Source organism: Orycteropus afer, unplaced genomic scaffold (genome assembly GCF_000298275.1).
Source record: "Orycteropus afer afer isolate SDZICR_OR568_19922 unplaced genomic scaffold, OryAfe1.0 scaffold00322, whole genome shotgun sequence".
Classification (NCBI taxonomy): domain Eukaryota; kingdom Metazoa; phylum Chordata; class Mammalia; order Tubulidentata; family Orycteropodidae; genus Orycteropus; species Orycteropus afer.
Window position 1 is genome coordinate 1,409,540 of NW_006921909.1, and position 20,907 is coordinate 1,430,446.

The following is a 20,907-nucleotide window of genomic DNA, read 5'->3' on the forward strand; positions in this document are numbered from 1 at the left end:
ACCACAAAAAGATGCTATTTTGTAACTTTTACATTGTTTAACACTTCTGTAGCTACATTTTTGTCTTATTAAGAGACAGTGAGGATAGATGGGATTGTCCCTTTCTCACCTGGTTTTACTGAAATCTACCAAGAGTCCCGGAATGTTTACTGAGCATTTTTCTCCCCTCAGTTTCTGAAGTCTTTTGTATAAAAGGACACAGCTATAACTCACAATCCTCAAGTGGTTCCTCAGTCCTCAATTAGACCTATTTCAAGTAGTGCCCAAATCCAACACCCATTGTGGAGATCTGACCATTCCCCTTCATGCTTCTACCAGTGTTTCGCTGGACGACGCCAGTGAACTTCCCGTGCGTGGTGACAGCTGATCTTCACTGCCCTCTTTGACCTTCTGTTTTGATTTGTGTCCTGAAAGCAACTGCAAAGTATGGAACTGCAGTGTTTTCTGTGTTTTTATTGTCTCAGCAGATGATAAAGGGTGGAGACATGAAAAGATGGCCAAATGATTTTCCCAATTCCCAAATTTCTTGGTTCTTAAGAATATACAAAGAGCCATACTGACATGAAGTATAACTGACAATGACACCAAAGGATATTTTGTAAAGGAATCATAAAATAGGAGCTGAACGGACCTAAGGAAACAATTTATCCAACTTCATTTTTTTTTTTTTAGCTGAGGAAATTGGAGCCCAGTTGGGAAAATGGCAAGTCACTTAACATGGTGACTGTCTCCATGATTATGACCTTTGAAGATTCATTAAGAAACAAAAAATAAAGAACCCTAATTTTCCCTTAATAAAGCCATCATGGTTCCTCCACCGATGACTTTATATAAAAATCCTCAGTGCTGTGTTTAGCCTTCACTATCTTTAGGGACGCTGGCTGCCAGCATAGCATCTTGACCAGAGTAGACATCTGAGAAATACTTGTTCAGCTGAATTGACTCTACTGTTCCTCCCTGGTATGTTTTCTAGAGCTTCTTACTTTAACCTTAAGGAATGGCCTCTAGTTCAAGTATTTTGAGGTTTGGTAGCCACACCTGTATTTGTTACCTTTCTACACACTGTCTTTCCATATTGAAATTCTAGTCTTTTATATCTGTTCTCTTATAGCTTTTTATTACAGAGAATTATTACTTGCCACTCTCTGGGCACTACCAATTGCATTACCATGGATACTTACTGCCTTTGCTGGCTTGAAATTTCAGGTTCAAAAGTACATTTATTTTTTTTTTATTTCTTTAAACAAAAACAAAGGACTAGATGTTCTCAATCACATATGCTAAGGCACACTAGAAGAAATGTAAAATTCCATATTCCTGCCTCGTTAATACAGAGAAAAATAATACTAATGTACACATTTATTTTCTACATTTATGACTTTTATACATCTCCTTCAATTTTAACTCATTTACTTTACATAAATACAAGTTACAATATCCAAAGTCAAGTCTCATTTACAAAGAGCATAATTAAGAAATGATGAAGACCTTGCTTTGTAGGGAATTGGCACTTAGACACTGGTAATGTTTAGAAACCATCGTTAGAAACTTGGTGAGGATGCCATGGCTAATTGTATGTAAAGAGCTGTCATGATGTAGATGGGACTTAGCAATGAATCTTGTTTGAGGTGATTCATTCGATAGATGCTATGTGGATTTAATATTTTTTGGCAGTTTTGTTTTAATTTCTTATTAAATTCCATTCTTAAACTTGAAATAAGACTGACCTAAACTCTAGATATCCTGTAATTAACTCATAAGCATCATTCTTAGAAGAGTTAAAGTTATCCTTCCCAACTGGGAGAATTTCTAACGCTTAGAGGGTTGGGCTTCCTACTCACACCAATTTTAAATCCCCAAGGCTTTTATTTTCCCTTTAAGTTTCACATTATCCTATGCTTTCCCACCACTAAACTTATTGTATCAATCAGCTCTGAAATTAAGATTTCATCTTGTGAATTTTGACCCTACTATCTCAGATCTCCATCTGACTATGGTGACAAAATCAATACACAGTAGCACTGGTCAGTGGTTAACGCTGAGGAACACAAAGATGGAGCCCATCAAGACCTGCTGTGGGTGGTGTCAAGTGTTTTCTTCTGCTCCGGCACTCATCGATCTGTTTGACTTACTGGTACAAAACTGAATCAATAATCTTGACTATGGACAGCATCTATGCCATTATATTTTGGGGCACAAAGATGTGTTTCAAAGAGAATAAGGTACAATGTCATTGAAATCCAGAGCACATTAAGAGTGTAAGCGCTGATAGTTGGCAGTGGAGGCAGGAATAAAAGGGAAGAAAAAAATTATTTAAGTCCTCAGGGAAATAAAAGATATACTTGCTTGCTTTAGTGTATTTGATAATAAGTACTCTTAGTCTCAGACTCAGTATTCTTTCAACAAATACTTATTGAGACCTAATATTTCCCTTTTATTTTATTAATATATGTTTGCTGGGGCAGCAAAGATCTAGGTAGCTGAGACCTATTATATTCCAAGCTGTGAAGTAGGTATTAGAGACACAAAGAATCTTCATGGATCACATTATTTGGGAACATCAGTTTCTAGAGAAATAACCTACTGCCCCCACACACTAGATTTGAATAGAAATTACTCCCACATCAAAGAACTATTCTAAATAAAAAAATGTTCACAAGGATTATGGAGCCTGCTAACAATACACGAAGGCAGATGGGGGAAATAACCAAATAGGAAACAAAATTGTCCAGATAATACTTAATGTAAATGAGATGCAAAATTTTTTGGGGGAAAAAACCCTAAAAAACTAGTACTATGTTTACCAGAGGGGCAAAGAGAGTTTAACGGCCCCTCCTATTTTCTGGTTTGACATAGTACCATGAATACATTTCTTACCCTCTTTAACTGTAAAGTCACAAAACAAGCCATTAGACTCAAAACAAAGCACAGCTCTTGATAGCATGTAACATCTTATTTCATTTATATTCTAATAGTAATACTACATATTGGTAAAGTAAATTCACTTTTAATATTTTCACATTACTGGTAACACAGACAAGTGACCATAAAAAAAGCCAAGTCCAAGGTGGCAAACTTAGGATTAGCACATCAAAAAGATAGTTTGCTCAACCCTGTTTTTAGATGTAGGATATTAGTAAAACACTAGGCCTAAAAATACATAGCATTGTGTTTCGCAATCCTCTACTATCTATAATCAGTTTCAAAAAAAAAAGAAAAAAGGGAGGGAAAAAATTCGATGAATTAAGACAGTTTCTTCTTTATATGATGATAACTTGGTTGCTGAATGTTGGTATAGCACAGAAAGGATTTTTCCACACCTTGTTTTTTTTAAAAAAAGTGCAAGTGGAAGCATGAGGGTATGGGGATTGAGCAAGGAACAAATGAAGATCCAACCAGCAGTGTACACGTAATGCCAGCAGGTGAGGCCGAGCTCTGAGAGCTTCTAAGCTGGGGGCAGGAGGTACCGAAATGACCTACACAGGCCACGTCTTCTGCACACTCAGAGGACTCTGCAGTGCGTTCAGCACAAAAGGCTGTGCCTTGGAGTCCTCATTTGACAAAAATCTCCAGGAGACCCCACTGTGTTTCAGAGAGAATTAAAAAAGCACTTACTGAGAAAAAGACAACTAGAGTTACAGAATTCTGTTACTCTTCAGAGTAAATCTGTATTTATTTAGAAGGGATCTTGGTAGTCATTTTGCCCAAATCCAATGTAAAAGTCCCTTTCACAGCATCTAGAATAGATGGTGATCTTAACCTCTATTTGGGCATTTGCAAAAACAAACCAGGTTGGTTTATTTTACTTACCAGGTCCATTCTGCTTTAAAACAATCCTTATCAGTGGCAAATTCTTATATAGAAGCAAACATCTGTCATCTGTAAATGTCCTCTCTTCAGTCTGTTTTTGCCCTTTGAAGCTACAGAGAACAAAGTCTAATTCCTCCTCTTATAGGTCAACAGAAGTTTAGAGGCAGCTATTCTACCACTCGTCTTTGCCCAAACTCCCTTCCCAGATATACCTCTGTTCTTCGGGGGAATTATTCCTGTCCCCTGTACAGTTAGTCTCTCCACAACCCTGTATCTTGTCTCTGGACACATTCAATTTACTAATAATCTCTCTTTTAAAATATGGTTCCCAGAACCAAACCCAGGAACTCTGGTAGCATAGTACCTAAAGCACCTGACTGCTAACCAGAAGGCTGGCGGTTCAAACCCACCAGCCACTCCTTGGAAGGAAGGTTGGGCCATCTACTTCCATAGTGATACCACCTCAGAAACCCAAGGAGGGGTCGCTGTGAGTTGGGTCCGACTCGATGGCACATAACAACAACAACAAAACTGAACCCAAACCCTCCACACAGATAAGGACGGACCACAGCAGAACCCAGGACTCCCTGGATTTGTATTAGCACTGGTTGAATGCATTAGTATTTTGAATATCACGATATACTCCTGACTCAAAATTGAACTCGTTTCCCTAAAAACTAAAAAAAAAAAAAAAATTTCTACATAAACAGCTGTCAAACCAAGTCATCCCAATACTTTTCCCATCAACACACACATATAAATACACACACTCCACTGTGTACCTACAGGGCTGCATTTTAGAAACACAGAATATAGGGTATCTCATTAATACTTATTCAATTTCATATTATTTTAAGTTCTATGTTCAGATATTTTAAGAAAGTGCAGTGATTTGTACACCTAGTGCCAGTGCATAGCTAGAATTCATCAGATACTCACTGAATAAATGAGTCTTGAATTTGTCATCCAACAAACTGGACAGCTTGTCAATTTCCGGGTCATCTACAAATTTGGGAAGGATGCTTTCTGTTTCCTCACTCTGTTCTTCATAGGTAGGTAGAAAATGCCTCTACATTGTTAGGCGAGTGTCTCCTTTGGGATGACCTTTGTAATTCCTGTGTGTTGGGGGGGGCAGGGTGAGAAAACACCAAGATACAAAAAAGCAGCAGCAGGTACAGGCTGTGAGCAGGACCCGATGAAGGGAAAAGTTTAGGGTCTCTGACTCCTGATTCAGATTTTATGTTCCTAGCTCTAGAAAAATAGGGCTTTTCCCCGTTGCTAGCCTGGGCTCTTCTGCCTTTTCTCTCTCTTACAACACTGATTATCAAACTCTGAATTTTGAGGGGGCAAAGCTCATTCAAGTTTACTTTGAAAATAGCTCTTAAAACTTTTCTGCCTAAATGTCCTGTAAAATTTGAGTTAGAGAGACATGCAGCTAGCTAGCTATTGGCTAAGAGGTATAAGAAGAGTGCCTAAATCCCCCAGAATGCCTGACGTACGGATAATCCATTTGTTTTAGGAATCAGAAATGGCCTGTAGTTTTCAGTGTGCATTTGAAATTCACCAAGATTTCATCTGTCTCCTGAACTAAATACAACCTTAAAATCAATGTCCCTTTTCCCCACAATGAAGAAAAATAAGCTCAATGTTATTTCCCTTTAATAGCTGTCCTTTTGCCAAAGTCCCTATTGGGCCTTTGTTTGGATTGTCTATTGTGACTGAGGTGGCAAACCCTGGGGCTGGAACTTAGAAAGATGGCAAGTATGTTTCAATTTAGACAACCCAGAACCAAGAGATAAGATGTTTGGCACACTTCTGTTGCATAACGTTTACATTTAAAGAATAAAGACACCTACAAAAGGACTAGGCAACCAGAAGAGGAAATGGTTTTGCACCTTTTTTGAACCTACTCTACAGGGAGTGACAGAGATTAATTCCTAGTGAATTAACTTTTCAAGACTCTGTTTTTCAGCAAATCACGTGACAATGAACATCAGAAGAAAATCATGCCAAACACCGATGTGGGATGTTTTTCTTCTGACTCTAGCAGTCATAACAAACTACACACCAGTGCCACGAGATCAGCAGGGACGAGACAAGGAGGCTTAAATATGCAATAAGCTCCAAATCAGGTCAGTCACGAGCTTCAGGCACGATCACAGCCAATCAGCCTTCCCAAGGCAACCCCCTCACAGGGAGGTCCACTACTCTGTTCCCAACATGGAGTGGTCATGTATGTACTGACTCTAACTTCAGTTACGCAGAAAGAGATCCTATCATAACTCTTGGGCCAGGGTCCCTTGCAGTAGGGCTTTGTCACTGGATCCCACACTCTTTAGGATTTTCCATCTCATCTCCTTCAAAATCTGGCTTCAAACTCTTTTTTTGCTCAATCTCCACCTGTCAAGAATAGAAGTTGGAGAGAAACATTAGAAAGAGGAAGAAGCACCCAAGCAAATAAATAAGCCAAAAGAGAATACCTTACTGGATTCTTTGCGTTTCCTTGTAACTTTGCTAACGTTTTGGGCTTTAGATGCACTGGAGCTGCGGGCCCTGAGTATATCATGGCTCTGTCTGCATATACTTGGTCCGGAATTCTCTCCCCCTCACGATTCTTCCCCTGGAAGATTCTCACTCCTTGCCTTGCACACTTCTTCAAAGGCCACCTGTTCTGTGAAGCTGTTCTTGACTCCCTGGGTGCTCCTCCCTGTGAATGTTCTCACTGTTCCTTGTCCACTTGCCTGGCACAGGAGTGGCGAGGACAGGGGCAATATCTGTTCACTACTGTATCCCAAGGGAGCTCTGGTAGCATAGTGGCTAAGACACTTGCCTGCTAACCAGACGGCTGGCGGTTCAAACCCACCAGCCACTCCTCGGAAGGAAGGTTGGGCAATCCTACTTCCGTAGTGATACTGCCTTGGAAACCCAAGGAGGGGTCGCTATGAGTCAGGGCTGACTCGACGGCACATAACAACAACAACAACAACTGTATCCCAATAATGCACACATGCAGTAGGCTACATCAACAAATGTTTCTCAAATCAATGAATTCCTTTGTCATTGTTCACAGCTCTCCAACACATTATCTCTCCAAACTGCAAAGTATCTGGCGTGCATGCAGTTCTACTTGTATCTTCTAGAAAACACTGTAGTTGTAATTATGAGGGATTAATAAATTAATCTTGCCTGGAAAGCAACATACCTCAACTAAAGCTTATGATAAATCAGGCAGGGGATCCTTGAGCTAAGGTACTTCATAATCAAGGCTGCTACTCTCAGCACCACCTTGGATGTTTCTGATGCTTGATTAAACAAATTGCCATGGAGTCAGTTCTTGCTCATGGTGACTCACGTGTGTCCATATGGTATTCAAGGGCTGATTTTTCAGGACTAGATTGCCAGGCCTTTCTTCCAATGTGCCTGTGGATAGACTTGAACCTCCAACCTTCTAGTTAGCAGCTGAGCACACTTACATTTGCAGCACTCTGAGACTCATGATGCTTGAGTTAGCATCAACTGAAGACATGGAACAGTGGACTGAGGTCACATTTGTTGTTGTTATGTGCCATCCAGTCGGACTCAACTCATAGACACCCCTCCTTGGGTTTCCAAGGCACTATCACTACGGAAGTAGATTGCCCAACCTTCCTTCTGAGGAGTGGCTGGTGGCTTTGAACCGCCAGCTTTCTGGGTAGCAATGCCTTAGGCACTACGCTACCAGAGCTCCTAAGGTCACATTTGAGAGAAGTGCTATTTTATTCCTGACCACAAGATGGAGCATTTGTCCTTTTTGGTAGTTAAATTCTTCTGTTCACACACTAAGGAAGCATTTAGTGGAAAATAAATCACTATTCAAATCTAAGGTATAATTATGAATATGAAATTATTAACTCACTTTGAAAGATCCTTCTTCAACAATCTCCTTTACTCTCTTGGCAGTCAATCGCCTATCAAATTTCTAACTTCTTAGAGTATAATCACTTTCTATTTATATCAGAAAACTGCAAGTCTGTTTACACACCCCACAGCCTGATCCTCTTACTATGACAGAAACCAGCTTGACTTTTGCATTTTGTCCGGTTATAGCCCAGTGACCAGGTCATATGTGCCCTAACTGTATTCAGATCTACTCCAGCCACTGCTGTGGCTGAAACGTATGCTTTGGGTTAGTTAGCCCTTTCCCAACATTCCCCTTCACTTCCAAGTTCACTACTCCACATTACATTACAAGTGAACAATAATAACCACAATCCCTTTACTCTGTTGCTTTTTTGTTCAAGAGGACAGAAAGACTTTGTCTTGCATACTCATGCACAGCTATGCATGGTGAACTTCTTCTAAGGCAGTAAGAGAATATCCTGCATCCACAGTATGCATTTCCAAGAGAGATCAAAGCAGGGAGAGTAGTGGGATGGGCAAATTGATTTGGAAACATAAGCCAGAAACCTCGCGAGGATACCTTGTAGCTGTAGTGTGCGGAATAATTGACCCACTTCCTGACGTCAATCTTGTCTTCCACAGAGACGGATCTTACAGCAGCTTTGGAGGCAGAGGTTGTAGGCATGCTGAACTCGACATCCACATGACTGGCAAATCTGGAAGGCACTTCCCGGTCAGAGCCAAGTTCAAGGTGGCAGAAGAAACAGTGTGGGTGGCCAGAAGCTATGAAAGAAAAATAAAGAATCAAGAGGCAGGGTTTTTTAGGGAAGAACCAGAAGAGAGAGACTGGAGGAACCACCTTAATAAAAACTAACCAGCGATCAGGTCAACTCCGACTCTTGGCAACGCCACGTTTGTCAGAGCAGAAATGTGCTTGGGAAGGTTTTCAGCAGCTGGGTTTTTTGAAGGAGGTCACCAGACCATTCTTCTGATGTGTCTGTGGATGAACTCAAACCTCCAACCTTTGGTACCACTACCCAGGACCCCCTCAATGAGGAGGCCTGAGAACTGCCGCAGGCTTGGCAGCTGCCAGTCTTTCAGAGTGTCCAAAGCCAAGCAGAGGGTGTGCCGTCTACCCTTTGATAGAATACTATCTGATTACAGTAGTCTGGTATCCTAGCAATAAAACCCACGGCCTGAGATACTGGGGTCACTCTGCTCAGGTCAGAGTGATACTGAACATAACACAAATACTAAGCAATAGGCGCTGTGGACTGGGAGAAGGGTTCCATTCTAAGGTTCTAAGGACTGGCACTTAGCAAACATCAATGTCATTTATCATTAAAAAGCATGAAGGACACAACAATTAGAATTGTCAAGCAGGGCTACCTTATAACAGCCTTACACTTGTCCATGCCATTACCTTTACTAGAGATCTTTCTTCTTTTGTATGGCTTTGAATTCCTTCCTAGTGTCTTTTCCCTTCCATCTGCTGAACTAATGACTTGAGCTACTCTTTAAATCTTAAGCCAAAAATATCCCCTGAAGTATTCTCAAAATCAAAGTTTAGCTTAACCAGCAAAAAATGTCTGTCTTATATTAATGTTGTGTTTGTTGTTAGGTGCCATTGAGTCGTCTCCGACTCATAGCTACCTTACATACAGCAGAACGAAACACTGCCCGGTGGGGGAGAAATAATTTGTAACATCAGGGTTAGAATAGTTGCACAACTTGAAGAATGTAATAAATGTCACTGAATTGTACATGTAGAAATTGTTGAATTGGCGTATGCCCTGCTGTGTATACTGTCAACAATAAAAAAATTAAATGAGAAAACATCACTAACAGCCTCCTGGAACAAAACCACTGATTTCCTTTGAAAGATTAACTGAATTTTCTTAATATCATTTCATATTTTAACAACTATTTTTTGGCATGTTTGTGTGCAAATGGTATATGTAAATGACAAAAACCTTACAGACAGCACATATGTGTTAGGGCAGCTTGTGGTACACGGGGCAGAAGAGTGGACTAGCAGTTAGAACAGCTGATTTTGGCTTCCATTCTCCTGCTAAGTAGCAGGGCTCCAACAGCCAAATTTCCTGTTCTGCCCAGGCTTCAATTCCTCAAATATAAAACAGGGAGACTGGTGGGGGTAGGAAAGGGTGGGCTGCATAATGATGGGCATAGTCCCTTGTGGCTCCATAGTTCTATAAATTGATGACCAATTCTGTTCTTAGATAGTAAGCTGAAGGTTTGATTTTCATCTGAAGATTGTCACTACCTTTTTGAGGAAAAAGAGTTGAAGCTGAGTTCCATGACTATAATCATGGAGGCACCATTTTCACTCATCAGACCTCGCAGGAAATGTCTGTTGAGTTCCCTGTACCAGGTACTGTGCAGAATGCTTTCTCCAGATTCTCTCACTGAATCTTTCCAACAACCCTTTGAGGCCATACTATCTTCATTCTAACAGACAAGGAAACTCTAAGGCTTAGGGAGGGAAAGTGAACTGGCCACGGCCACAGCTAGAAAGTGGCAGAGCACTCCGACTTCACAGTGTTCTGAAATACTTCGTCTGAATCATACCCTCATGGTCCCCAAGACCAGGTTTGCAGGGTGACAGGGGTGGAGAAAGATTAAGTGGCAGGAACCCCTACTAACAACTAGCAATGGATAAACAACATGAAATGGCTTGGGCTTAAGTACATAATTGAAACAGCCTGTTAGTTTTCAGAATTTCCCCAAATAAACAATTCCAATTCTTTTTACTGGACTTTGTAATCTCAGAAATAAAGATATATACATCTGCTCTCCAGGAAAAACATTACAGAAGGAAGTATTTGTTTTGTTATATTTTACAAACTGAACATATTTCAATAGTTACTTCTAAGAGTAAAACTTTGGAAATTAAAGATTTTTCTATTGGTTCTTAGGAAAGGAACTTAAATAAGATACATGTAAGAGTAAACATTATTTAAAAATGAATCTAATTCAAAAAATTTAAAAAAACTGATTATTGTATATCACTAATGTAACTTATATATCAATTATATATTGAGCATTTATTATATCACATACTAGTTCTTAACGAACTAGGTATTAATAACCCAACTACATGTTGTTGTTGTTGTTGTTATGTGCCGTCGAGTCGGACCCAACTCATGGTGACCCCTCCTTGGGTTTCCGAGGCAGTATCACTATGGAAGTAGATTGCCACATCTGCCTTCTGAGGAGTGGCTGGTGGGTTTGAACCGCCAGCCTTCTGGTTAGCAGTCAAGTGCCTTAGGCACTACGATATCAGAGCTCCTACCCAACTGCATAGTGGAAGGAAATGAGGATTCTCTAAAAGGTTTTAAGTAAACTGCCTGAGGTCACACAGCCATTAAGGGGTCGAGATGGGACTGAAACTCTGATGAAGATCTTAATCCTGATTCTGTTATACAGTCTTCTCACTGTATTGTATTAGAACTAGAGCACATGAGAATATACAGATCACATCAAGATGTATTCATTCAACTGCAGCTTAAACTATACTTTGATCTAATTAATTTTAATTGTAACACTGTTGGAATGTTGAGAAAGCATTACTTTCTACAAAACTAACCCCTCCTCTCATCCCACCAGGGTGTATTCACAGCAAACTCTATGTCCCCTGAGGAGACGTCCATTAGTTCCCACCACCTAGTTTCCCAGAACTAATCTTGCACTATTCTTTCTGAAGCCTCCTTCTTCAACCTTTCCAAAAGTCCTGTGACTTATGGAAATCCAACAACAATTCCCACTCTCACTCCTTTTATTTTTTGCTTTTCAGAGCCAGTCAATCTTTGTTGCTTATAAGGAAAAATCTTCTATATAGAATTTTAAAATATTCAACAGAAAGCACTTCAAAACAACTGAGATGACATACACACTTGTTGGGAAAACCGCAAATCCCTATGCCCATGGTGGGAGTTATTTCAAGCTGTGTCTATGTGGTGGCATGCACCAGGACACAGTGGTGGCCTAGTAAAAAGACCTTCAGATGTAGCCGTGAGACTTCAGATGAGTTACACCACCTCATGGGCCTTACTTTTCTCATCTGTAAAACGAAGAGGTTTCACTATTTTCCCCAAGGTCCCTTCTAGCTTGAAAATCCAATGATTCTATAATTGTTATTTGTGTCATTGTTATGTGCTGTCGAGTCGGACCCAACTCATACAACCCCTCCTTGAGTTTCCAAGGTGGTATCAGTACGAAAGTAGATTGCCCCATCTTCCTTCCGAGGAGTGGCTGGTGGGTTTGAACTCCAGCCTTATGGATAGCAGTCAAGTGCATAATTAAGTAATCGGAATCCACATTTAGTGAATTGAAGAGCTAAAAGTTCCAATAAACATAAGCCTGAGGCCAACTTGCCATTTCTCATGTCATGCTTATAACACATCAAATAGTCATTTTCTCCTCATCACCTTGGTTCTTTCTTCCCAAGGGCTCCTGTGCCAAAGGGGGAGTCAGGGTTTCTCCTTTTCTTCTGCCCTGTCAGTCCTGTGGCTGTGGGCTGTCACCCGCAGAAAACAGTGTGAACGTCAGGGGAAAAGAATAAGCAAGCCCAGAGAGGAAAACTCTGAAAAATTCTGTCAGTACAGAAACAGGCTGGCAAAACCAGGCTCAAACACAGAGGTTCAATTGTCTCTTCGCTTTGCACTGCTATCCCCAGTGTCTGACACAGACTGTCCCGAAGTGTGGGTCCACTGCCTGGAGAGGTTACAAAATTGGACTGCCTTTGCCATCCCATCATATCACATCACGCTGTTGTTGTTAGGTGCTGTCAAGTCGGTTCCGACTCATGGTGACCCCAAGTGCCTCAGAGCAGAACACTGCCTGGTCCCGTGCCATCTTCACAGTCATTGCTAAGCTTGACACCACTGTTGTAGCCACCGTGTCACTCCATCTTGTTGAGGGTCTTCCTCATTTTCACTGACGCTCTACTTTACCCAGCATGATGTCCTTCTCCAGGGACTGGGCCTTTCTGATAACATGTTCAAGGTACATAAGATGAAGTCTCCTCATCCGTCTTCACTTGTACTTGTACATTCTGGATGTACTTCTTCCAAGACATATTTGTTCATCTTCTGGCAGTCCATGGTATAGTCAGCATTCTTCACCAACATCATAATTCAAAAGCAACACTTCTTCTTTGGTCTTGTGTTCATTATCCAGCTTTTGCATGCATATGAGGTGACTGAAATACCATGGCTTGGTCAGGGGTGCACCTTAGTCCTCAAAGTTACATCTTTGCTCTTTAACACTTTAAAAAAGAGGTCTTTTGCAGCAGATCTGTCCAATGCAATACATCATTTGATTTCTTGACCCCTACTTCCACGGGCATTGATCATGGAGCCAAGTAAAATGAAATCCTTGACAACCTCAGTATTCCCTCTGATATATCCCTAGAGAAGGATAAGGATATCATGCTTGGGAAAGTGGTTGGTCAGTGAAAAAGAGGAAGACCCTCAACAAGATGGATTGACAGAGTGGCTACAATGATAGGCTCATGTACCAACAAAGACTGTGAGAATGGCACAGGACCAGGCTGTGTTTCGTTCTGTTGTTCATAAGATTGCTATGAGTCGGAACCAACCCAGCAGCACCTAACAACATCATGATGCTACTTATTGGCCCAGCTGTGAGGATTTTTGTTTTCTTTATGCTGGGATGTAATCCACACTGAAGGCTTACATCTAGGGTATGCTGACACAGCCAGTCCACACTCAGAACCGGAAAGACACTAAGCACACCGTGAGGATTTAACAGTGAGAGCAGGGAGAAAGCTAGCTGTATAAGAGTATGACGCTTCAACTAAGAGTTCTTCCAAACATTTTTCTTTTCACTTGGCTAGGATTTTTGCTCTTATTAACAGACAGGCAACATTTGTTATAAACAAGAAGAGAAGTGGTTTAAAGGCTCACAGGATCACAGTCATGTTGCCACTGGAGTTCTTTAAGAAATGAGGCTGTTAAAGAGTTAGGTTGCTCCTTAATTTTGCCATTTCCCTAAATCTTTCTGGACCCACAAGGGAAGTTACTGCCTTTCAGGTTCATCCAAGCACAGAAATACCTCCAGCCCTTATTCATGACACCTGGGAGCAAGCCAGCTGGGGTTGGTAATTTTTTTTTGGGGGGGGAGGGCAGCTGTAGGAGGGAAAGTTGGTTTAAATAAAGCATCCCTTCCTTCACCTTTTGCCGTTTTAGACCCTTTTGGACCTTCATGTCCTGGGTGAATCTTCAGTCTCACTGGGGGTCACTTCTCTTCCCCACCTCCAAGCCCCAGAACCATACTCTAAGCTTGAGATGTCATGATTGACAGGCCTTACACAGGGTAGCTGGAATTATAAATCTAACTCCTTACACGTATTGCACAGATGACTGGCTTTACATTGGCCCTTTTACGTACACTCTGAGCACAGTTAGAAAGATACCTCTTCAGAGCCCAAAAGCCTTAGGATGTGGAAATGGATTATTTCCAGTACTATAACTAATAATTGAGTAAGTCAGAAAAAGATAAACATTCATAAGCTGCTCTAGAAAGCTGTTTAGCAGCTCAGAAGAGAAGAATAATACATAGCTTTATGCAAGTATGAGAATAAGGTGGTGAAAAGATGGGGTGAATTTTTCTGGTCCTGCTATATCCCCTCTATCACTACTCCTGCCACACAAAACCAATGAACATTTTATACAGGAATAGGATTTAGAGCTTTGATCCCAGTTCCATCATAACCATGCAGTTATTTTCACAGAAAAGAAAGCTCTACTTACCTGAGTTTTTGTCAGGGAGTCGGCTTATCCTCCACACGATGGAGTTGAAGGCATGCTCATACTTGGCAGTTCCCAGAGTTACTCTCATGACAGGCTCAGAGCCAGACAGGCTAGCTGAGCCAAAACTTGCCCCCCGGTTCACTTTGGCTTTCAAGGACTTTTCCCCCAGGACACTTTCTCTGCGGAAATTTTTCACCCACTCACTGGGCACAGGGTAACGAACCATCACATTCTCGCAAGGAACCTGAGTGAGAGGGTCACAGTTAGAGGAGAAGCCAGTTGACATCCTAAGCCAGCTCTGCACTTCCACCTCTGCGCCATTGATGCTTGCTGCTGTCCTGAGTGTGAAAGGCAAGGTCTTCTCAGCAAACACTGTCCTGAACCGCATTAGCTCAAACCGGCATGCATCTAAAGGGTTGAACAGAATAACCCGTGAGTTGCTGAATACACCCTCATCCACACACTCATGGAAACGGCACTCATAGAGCTTGATCCACTTTGTAGTGGTGGTAGGCATGATGTCCTGCCGGGAAACTATTTCATTCCCCTTGATGAGGATGTCATTGAGGCCCAAGCGGCACTCTGCCAGCCCAGAGAGGAAACTCAGAATGTGAATCCGTGTCAAGACGTGGTGTTTCAGAATGTGATTGTCTCCTTTGCTCACGATGCCAGAGAATTCATCTCTGACATCCACTGTAATCTCCTCTTCAAGATAGTTCAAACCAACAGTGCTCAAGTCCATTGATGACACTGGCAAATCCATGAGACAGTCCTGAACCGCACGGATGAAGCTCAGGAAGTCATCGTAACTGGTGGTACCCAGCTTCATCACCTGTTCCCTCTCTGCTGTGTGGGTTATGGCTGGTTTGGGCTGATACTTCTTCTTCTCCTTATAGCTGACACGGTCAATCCGCAAGCTGTGGATCCTACCATTCTCATCATAGTTCTGGAGCCGAGGTTCTGAAATCTCATGGCAGATCTCCAGCTTGAACTCACGGAATGGTTTTTCTAGGCCTTGCTCATAATATAATTGCAGATAGCCGCTATCTGTAAGTTTGATATATATCGGTCCCCAGTGCCGGGAAGACATAATGTTTTTTTTCTCAGGGATCCTTAGCATCATTGGCCATCCATCTCTGGCCTGGGGTGGTGCTGAAGCGGGGGGGTGATCGTCTAGTTCAATCCAGGCTATTGGGTCATCGTCAGGTAACGCAGCATTGCCCAAGTGATCAGGATCATCAATCTGGAGTTTCTTGAGTTTTTCAACAGCATCGGAGTGTGACTGGTGTTTGCTTGAGTCATCAAAACTGATAGCGTCCTGGTAGATGACGATGAGGGAGTCTCTTTGGCTTTGGCCTGTGGTGCTAGAAATGGACTTGTTTTGGGAGCGCCTCTCCTGCTCCTCAAAGAAAGCGCTGAAAGGGTTGATAGGAGAGGGCTGCACATCCTGCAGAGTCTCATTCAGGAAAGGGTTGGTTGCTCTCCAAGGTGGAGCCTCGGCTATGGAAGGTGGATGGTTCAAGGAGGAAATGTCCAGCTTCTGAACTTTAGAGAAGTTCATCAAAGTGCTCTTGGGACGTTCTCTCTTCTTGAAAGACCCAGTTGAGTTATTATGTACATCTGGAATCACAGGTGCAATAGGTGGTGTGTTTGGCTTCAGAGGACAGGTGATTGGTGGCAAAGGGCAGCTGACTTCATTGTCTTCAAAAGTGACCCAGCTGGGGAAACGAGCAGAGGTCACTGGAATGGCAGGATGCCCATTCGTGGCTGAGCTGTTCGCCTGCCAGCTGATGGCCTCCATTTCTATTTCTTCATCTTCCTGAAGAGAGGAGGAATTGTCTTGGAAAAAAAAAAAAAAAAAAAAAAGGGAGAACATAAGAGGGACTGTCATTTTAACTGAGCACATACCTGAATGAGAGCTTACTGGAATTTTACTTAGAGTCTAGTAAGTTTCAAAGCAGCTCATTACCTATCTCAATTGCTTAATCTACCCATAGATCTCGTAATTTTGTAATTAGCACAACACAAGGGCCATCATATTATCACATTAAATCCAGTCTATACAAATGTCTATATCAATACTGAAACACTGGTAGGACCAAGGTCACTTGAAATTTAACTTTGATAATGATCCTTTATTTTATATAAGTTTGCTAAATAGATGTTGTCTTTACTCTGTCTAAGGGACATATTCTTAATTTTCAAATACTGAAAACCATGTATATAAAATGATATAAACTGATCTCATTGAATAAACAAGTTCTGCTGTAAGTGATAATGTAATTTAACTGGTGTAATTGGAGGATTTTTAGTCCAAATGTGATAAACACTAAAGACAAAATGTTAACATCCATAATATGTAGTTAAAAAAAAAAACCAACTCACTGCCATCAAGTCGTTTTTGACTCATAGCGACCCCTCCTTGGGTTTCCAAGGCAGTATCTCTATGGAGGGAGATTGCCCAATCTTCCTTCCAAGGAGAGGCTGGTGGGTTTGAACTGCCAACCTTCTGGTAAGCAGTCAAATGCCACAAATCAGTAAGAAAAACATGGAAAATCTAATAGAAATATGGGCAATGGACATAAATAGACAACTCATGAAAGAGAAACCACATATTTCTAATAAGCATATGAAATCACCTCACTAGTAATCATATATCTCATATGCAGGTGAAAGCTAGACTATGAATAAGGAAGACAGAAGAAATGATGCATTTGAATTATAGTGCTGGCAAAGAATACTGAATATACTATGGACTGAGAGAAGAACAAACAAACCTGTCTTGGAAAAAGTACAACCAAAGTGTTCCTTAGGGGCGAGGATGGTGAGACGTCATCCACATACTTTGGACACGTTATCAGGAAGGAGCAGTCCCTGGAGAAGGACATCATGCTCGGTAAAGGAGAGGGTCAGCAAAAAAGGGGAAGGCCGTCAGTGAGATGGGCTGACACGGCTGCTATGATGATGGGCTCCAAAGCAGCAATGGTGGTGGGGGTGGCCCAGGACCCAGCAGTGTTTGTTCTGTGGCACGTGAGGTCACTGCGAGTCAGGACCGACTCCATGGCACCTAACAACAAGTCACAGTAATTGAAATGCAAAATAAATGAAGTGTTTAAAAATCTATCAAGAATTTAGAAGTTTACCCTCAATGAGAGTAAGGGATTTATGATATAGACACTAAATAGACAACTAATGAGACTATTAAATTGTTACATACTCTGAAAACTGGTTGGGCAATTTTTACTAAAGGTCTTACAAATATTCTCAGTGATAACTTGTTGTTGTTTTTGTTATGTGCCATCGAGTCGGCCCCGACTCATAGAGACCCCTTCTTGGGTTTTCGAGGCAGTATCACTACAGAAGTAGGATTGCCCAACCTTCCTTCCGAGGAATGGCTGGTGGGTTTGAACCGCCAGCCTTCTGGTTAGCAGTCAAGTGCCTTCGGCACTATGCTACCAGAGCTCCTGAGTGATTACTTAGTGTTTCTAAATTTGTTATTGTTGTTGTTATGTGCCATCAAGTCGGACCCGACCCATAGCGACCCCTCCTTGGGTTTCTGAGGCGGTGTCACTATGCAAGTAGACTGTCCAAACTTCTTTCTAAGGAGTGGCTGGTGGGTTTGTACCACCAGCCTCCTGGTTCAGTCAAATACCTCCGGCACTAGGCTACCAGCACTCCCATTTCTAAATTATCACTTCCCTAATGAAATGAATCAAAATTGTGAACAAATTTGAAGAAAAGAGATGTTCATTTAGTATTATTTATAACAACAACTGTTCATAATAGCAAAAAGAAAAAAATTGGAAATAATTTAAACATCTAACAGCTGGGTTAATGTTTAAGAAATTAAGGCTCACAATGAAATAACACCCAGCCGTTAAAATGTTTAGAAAGTATACGATAACATGAGAAAATGTCCATGGCATAATCTCTTTTTTTTTTTTCCTTCTACAAGACTTTTCCATTTGAGGGTTTTATTTTATGGTAAAAAGGTTATCACATATAATACTCCACCCTAACAAGCTTTCCAGGATAAATCAGGTAGGACGTGAGTTTTGATGAAGGAACGATCAAACCTATTAAGTAGCATAAGGATCCTGAGTGTCTGGTGGGCTTGTAGGACACCAGTAATTAATTATCATGGAGTTGACTCTGTCTCATGGTGACCTCATGTCTGTCAGAGTAGAACTGTGCACCATCAGGTTTTTAATGGCTGATTTTTTGAAAGTAGGTCACCAGGCTTTTCTTCCAAGGTGTGTCTGGGGGACTCCAGCCTCCCTTCTTTCAGTGTATGAACGGTTTCCACCACCCAGGTACTCTGGCGTTTGGGGAAGGGAAGGGAAAATGAAGCCTGAGCAAGGAGGAGTAGGTTCTGATAAAAGAATGACACAGACTACAATATCTGTCATATAGCAGATACTCAGTAAAGGTTTGATTGATGAATGAGGAAAATAAAGTTAGCTCTGGAGTAGTCCTTCTATTCTCCATTCTACGTCTTTGGAGGAACATGTATAGGAATTTCTGATGTCAATCTACCCACTGTTTCTATTGCTAGTCATCTAGAATCAAAGAGAAATGCTTCTTCAAATGGCTGCGATGTCCGCCCACCTGGCTAAGTCATTATGCATATGAATACCCAACCACGCCAAATCTCTAATGCCACACATAACTGCACACACATGGATGGGATGGCTGGCTTACTGTGTACATTTCCAAGTACAGTAAAACCTGCAAAAGCCAGAACCTGTGTAAGACAGACACCTACCAGAGAAGGAAAACACATTATTTTCCACTAATAGAGAGCAGAAGAAAAGTGGTGAGACTGGACTCTGTCAAAGGTAGAAAACTGGTAAGATTGGGAAAAAGAAGGCAGTCCTGTTGAATTCTGGCTCTCACAGATTTCACTGTGTATTTACTCAAACAGCATTTCCTTCAAATGAAAAGGTCAGTATGCTAATGTAGACTAAACACAAGAGCATGCAGGCATACATATTGACGCCTACCCTAGAAATATAATGAGCAAAAAGTATTTTCTGTATATACAGCACCACAAAAGATTTCAGAGCACTTTAAAATTAAAGGAGAATCTCCCGCAATGAAATCACTGGAAACTTCTGGACATGTGTAAGCGATTTATTTTCTAGAAAAATGTAGGGAAAAGGGTCAGGACACAACCCAGGGTTGTAGGATTTTTATTTAATTCATTGTTGTTTCCCTTTTTTTTTTTTTTTTTGGTAAGGAAGGCTAAAAAGAACACTGTCGCCCCAAGTAAAGTAATAATCAATACTTTGTAGCAGTGACTTATCCTTCCCAGAAAACAGGGAAAGGAGTGTATCTCGAAATTCACTGATTTCTAATGAGGCATCTCTACGGAGCTTCTGTGATGTAATGTTTCCACCCAGACAGTCCCTGACTGACCCAGTCCTTGTACCAGGAATATCCTTTTTGCCTTGGAGCTCATGACCACTCCCTAGTTTAAAACCAGATGAAACCCATTCCTTTACAGGGTGGATTTCTGCCAAAACTGTTTATACTTTCTGCTAAAGGATTCCCTTCTGTTGGAAATCTTGTCCCCAAAATAGCATTTCTCATCTTCCTCCCCAAAACCAAGGGAAAAAAAAAAAGACTTTTGTCTCCACTGAAGACAATTTTTCCCCAAAGAATTCTCTTTCAAACCAAGTTATTTAAAATCACACCACCCCTAGACAGTACTGAAGGATTAGACTCCTAATACAATCTAAATGAAGTGTCTTTAAACTTGGAGGGAGAACTTTGGAATTAAACTCATTTCCAAAGATTCTATTTTCTCTTTGATGGCTATTAAAAAGACTTTGTTACAAATTTCTGCCTCCTTTGGTAGTTAAATGGAGCTCTGGTGACACAGTGCCTAAGGCATTTGACTGCTCACCAGAAGGTTGGCGATTCAAACCCACCAACTGCTCTATAAGAGGAAGATGAGGCATCTACTTCCGCAAAGATTTACTGCCTTAGAAACCCAAGGGGGGTCATTATATGTCGGAATCAACTTGATGGAAGTTGAGTTTGGGTTTTTTTTTTTCTGCAGTTAAATCTTTCATGTTTAAAACCCACCATTCAAGGTAGTGATAAGAGTAGGCCAGATTTTTAAAAATGAGAATCTACTTTTATGGGAAATAATTTTTAAAGAAAAAAATCGTTTACAGATGAAAAGCATAAGCTAGTCCATAGTAAACATGACATATGCCACTTCTTGAAGTGGACCCAAATATTGCCAAATACTACTTTTAAAAATTACCTCTTATTAACAGTGACTTCCCTATTTGTGAGCTCTTAATTTTGCTTCAATTAATTCAAGCATTTCATCAATTGCTCACACACAAGTTCAAGCTGAAGCCGAAGAAAATTAAAACAAGTCCATGAAAGCCAAAATATGACCTTGATTATA

The 20,907-nt window shown here is 41.1% G+C and overlaps 1 protein-coding gene across 1 annotated transcript in view; it reads right to left on the reverse strand.

The window, feature by feature from the left end:
• Positions 1–6,126: 6,126 nt before the first annotated feature.
• STON2 (stonin 2) overlaps positions 6,127–20,907 on the reverse strand; it is a 171,886-nt gene continuing 157,105 nt past the window's right edge. Inside the window, exons 4-6 of the mRNA XM_042782444.1 lie at positions 14,484–16,322; positions 8,270–8,472; positions 6,127–6,210 (exon numbers count right to left, since the gene is read on the reverse strand). Coding sequence (XP_042638378.1) covers positions 6,127–6,210; positions 8,270–8,472; positions 14,484–16,322 — 2,126 coding nt within the window. The remainder of the gene's footprint in view (positions 6,211–8,269; positions 8,473–14,483; positions 16,323–20,907) is intronic.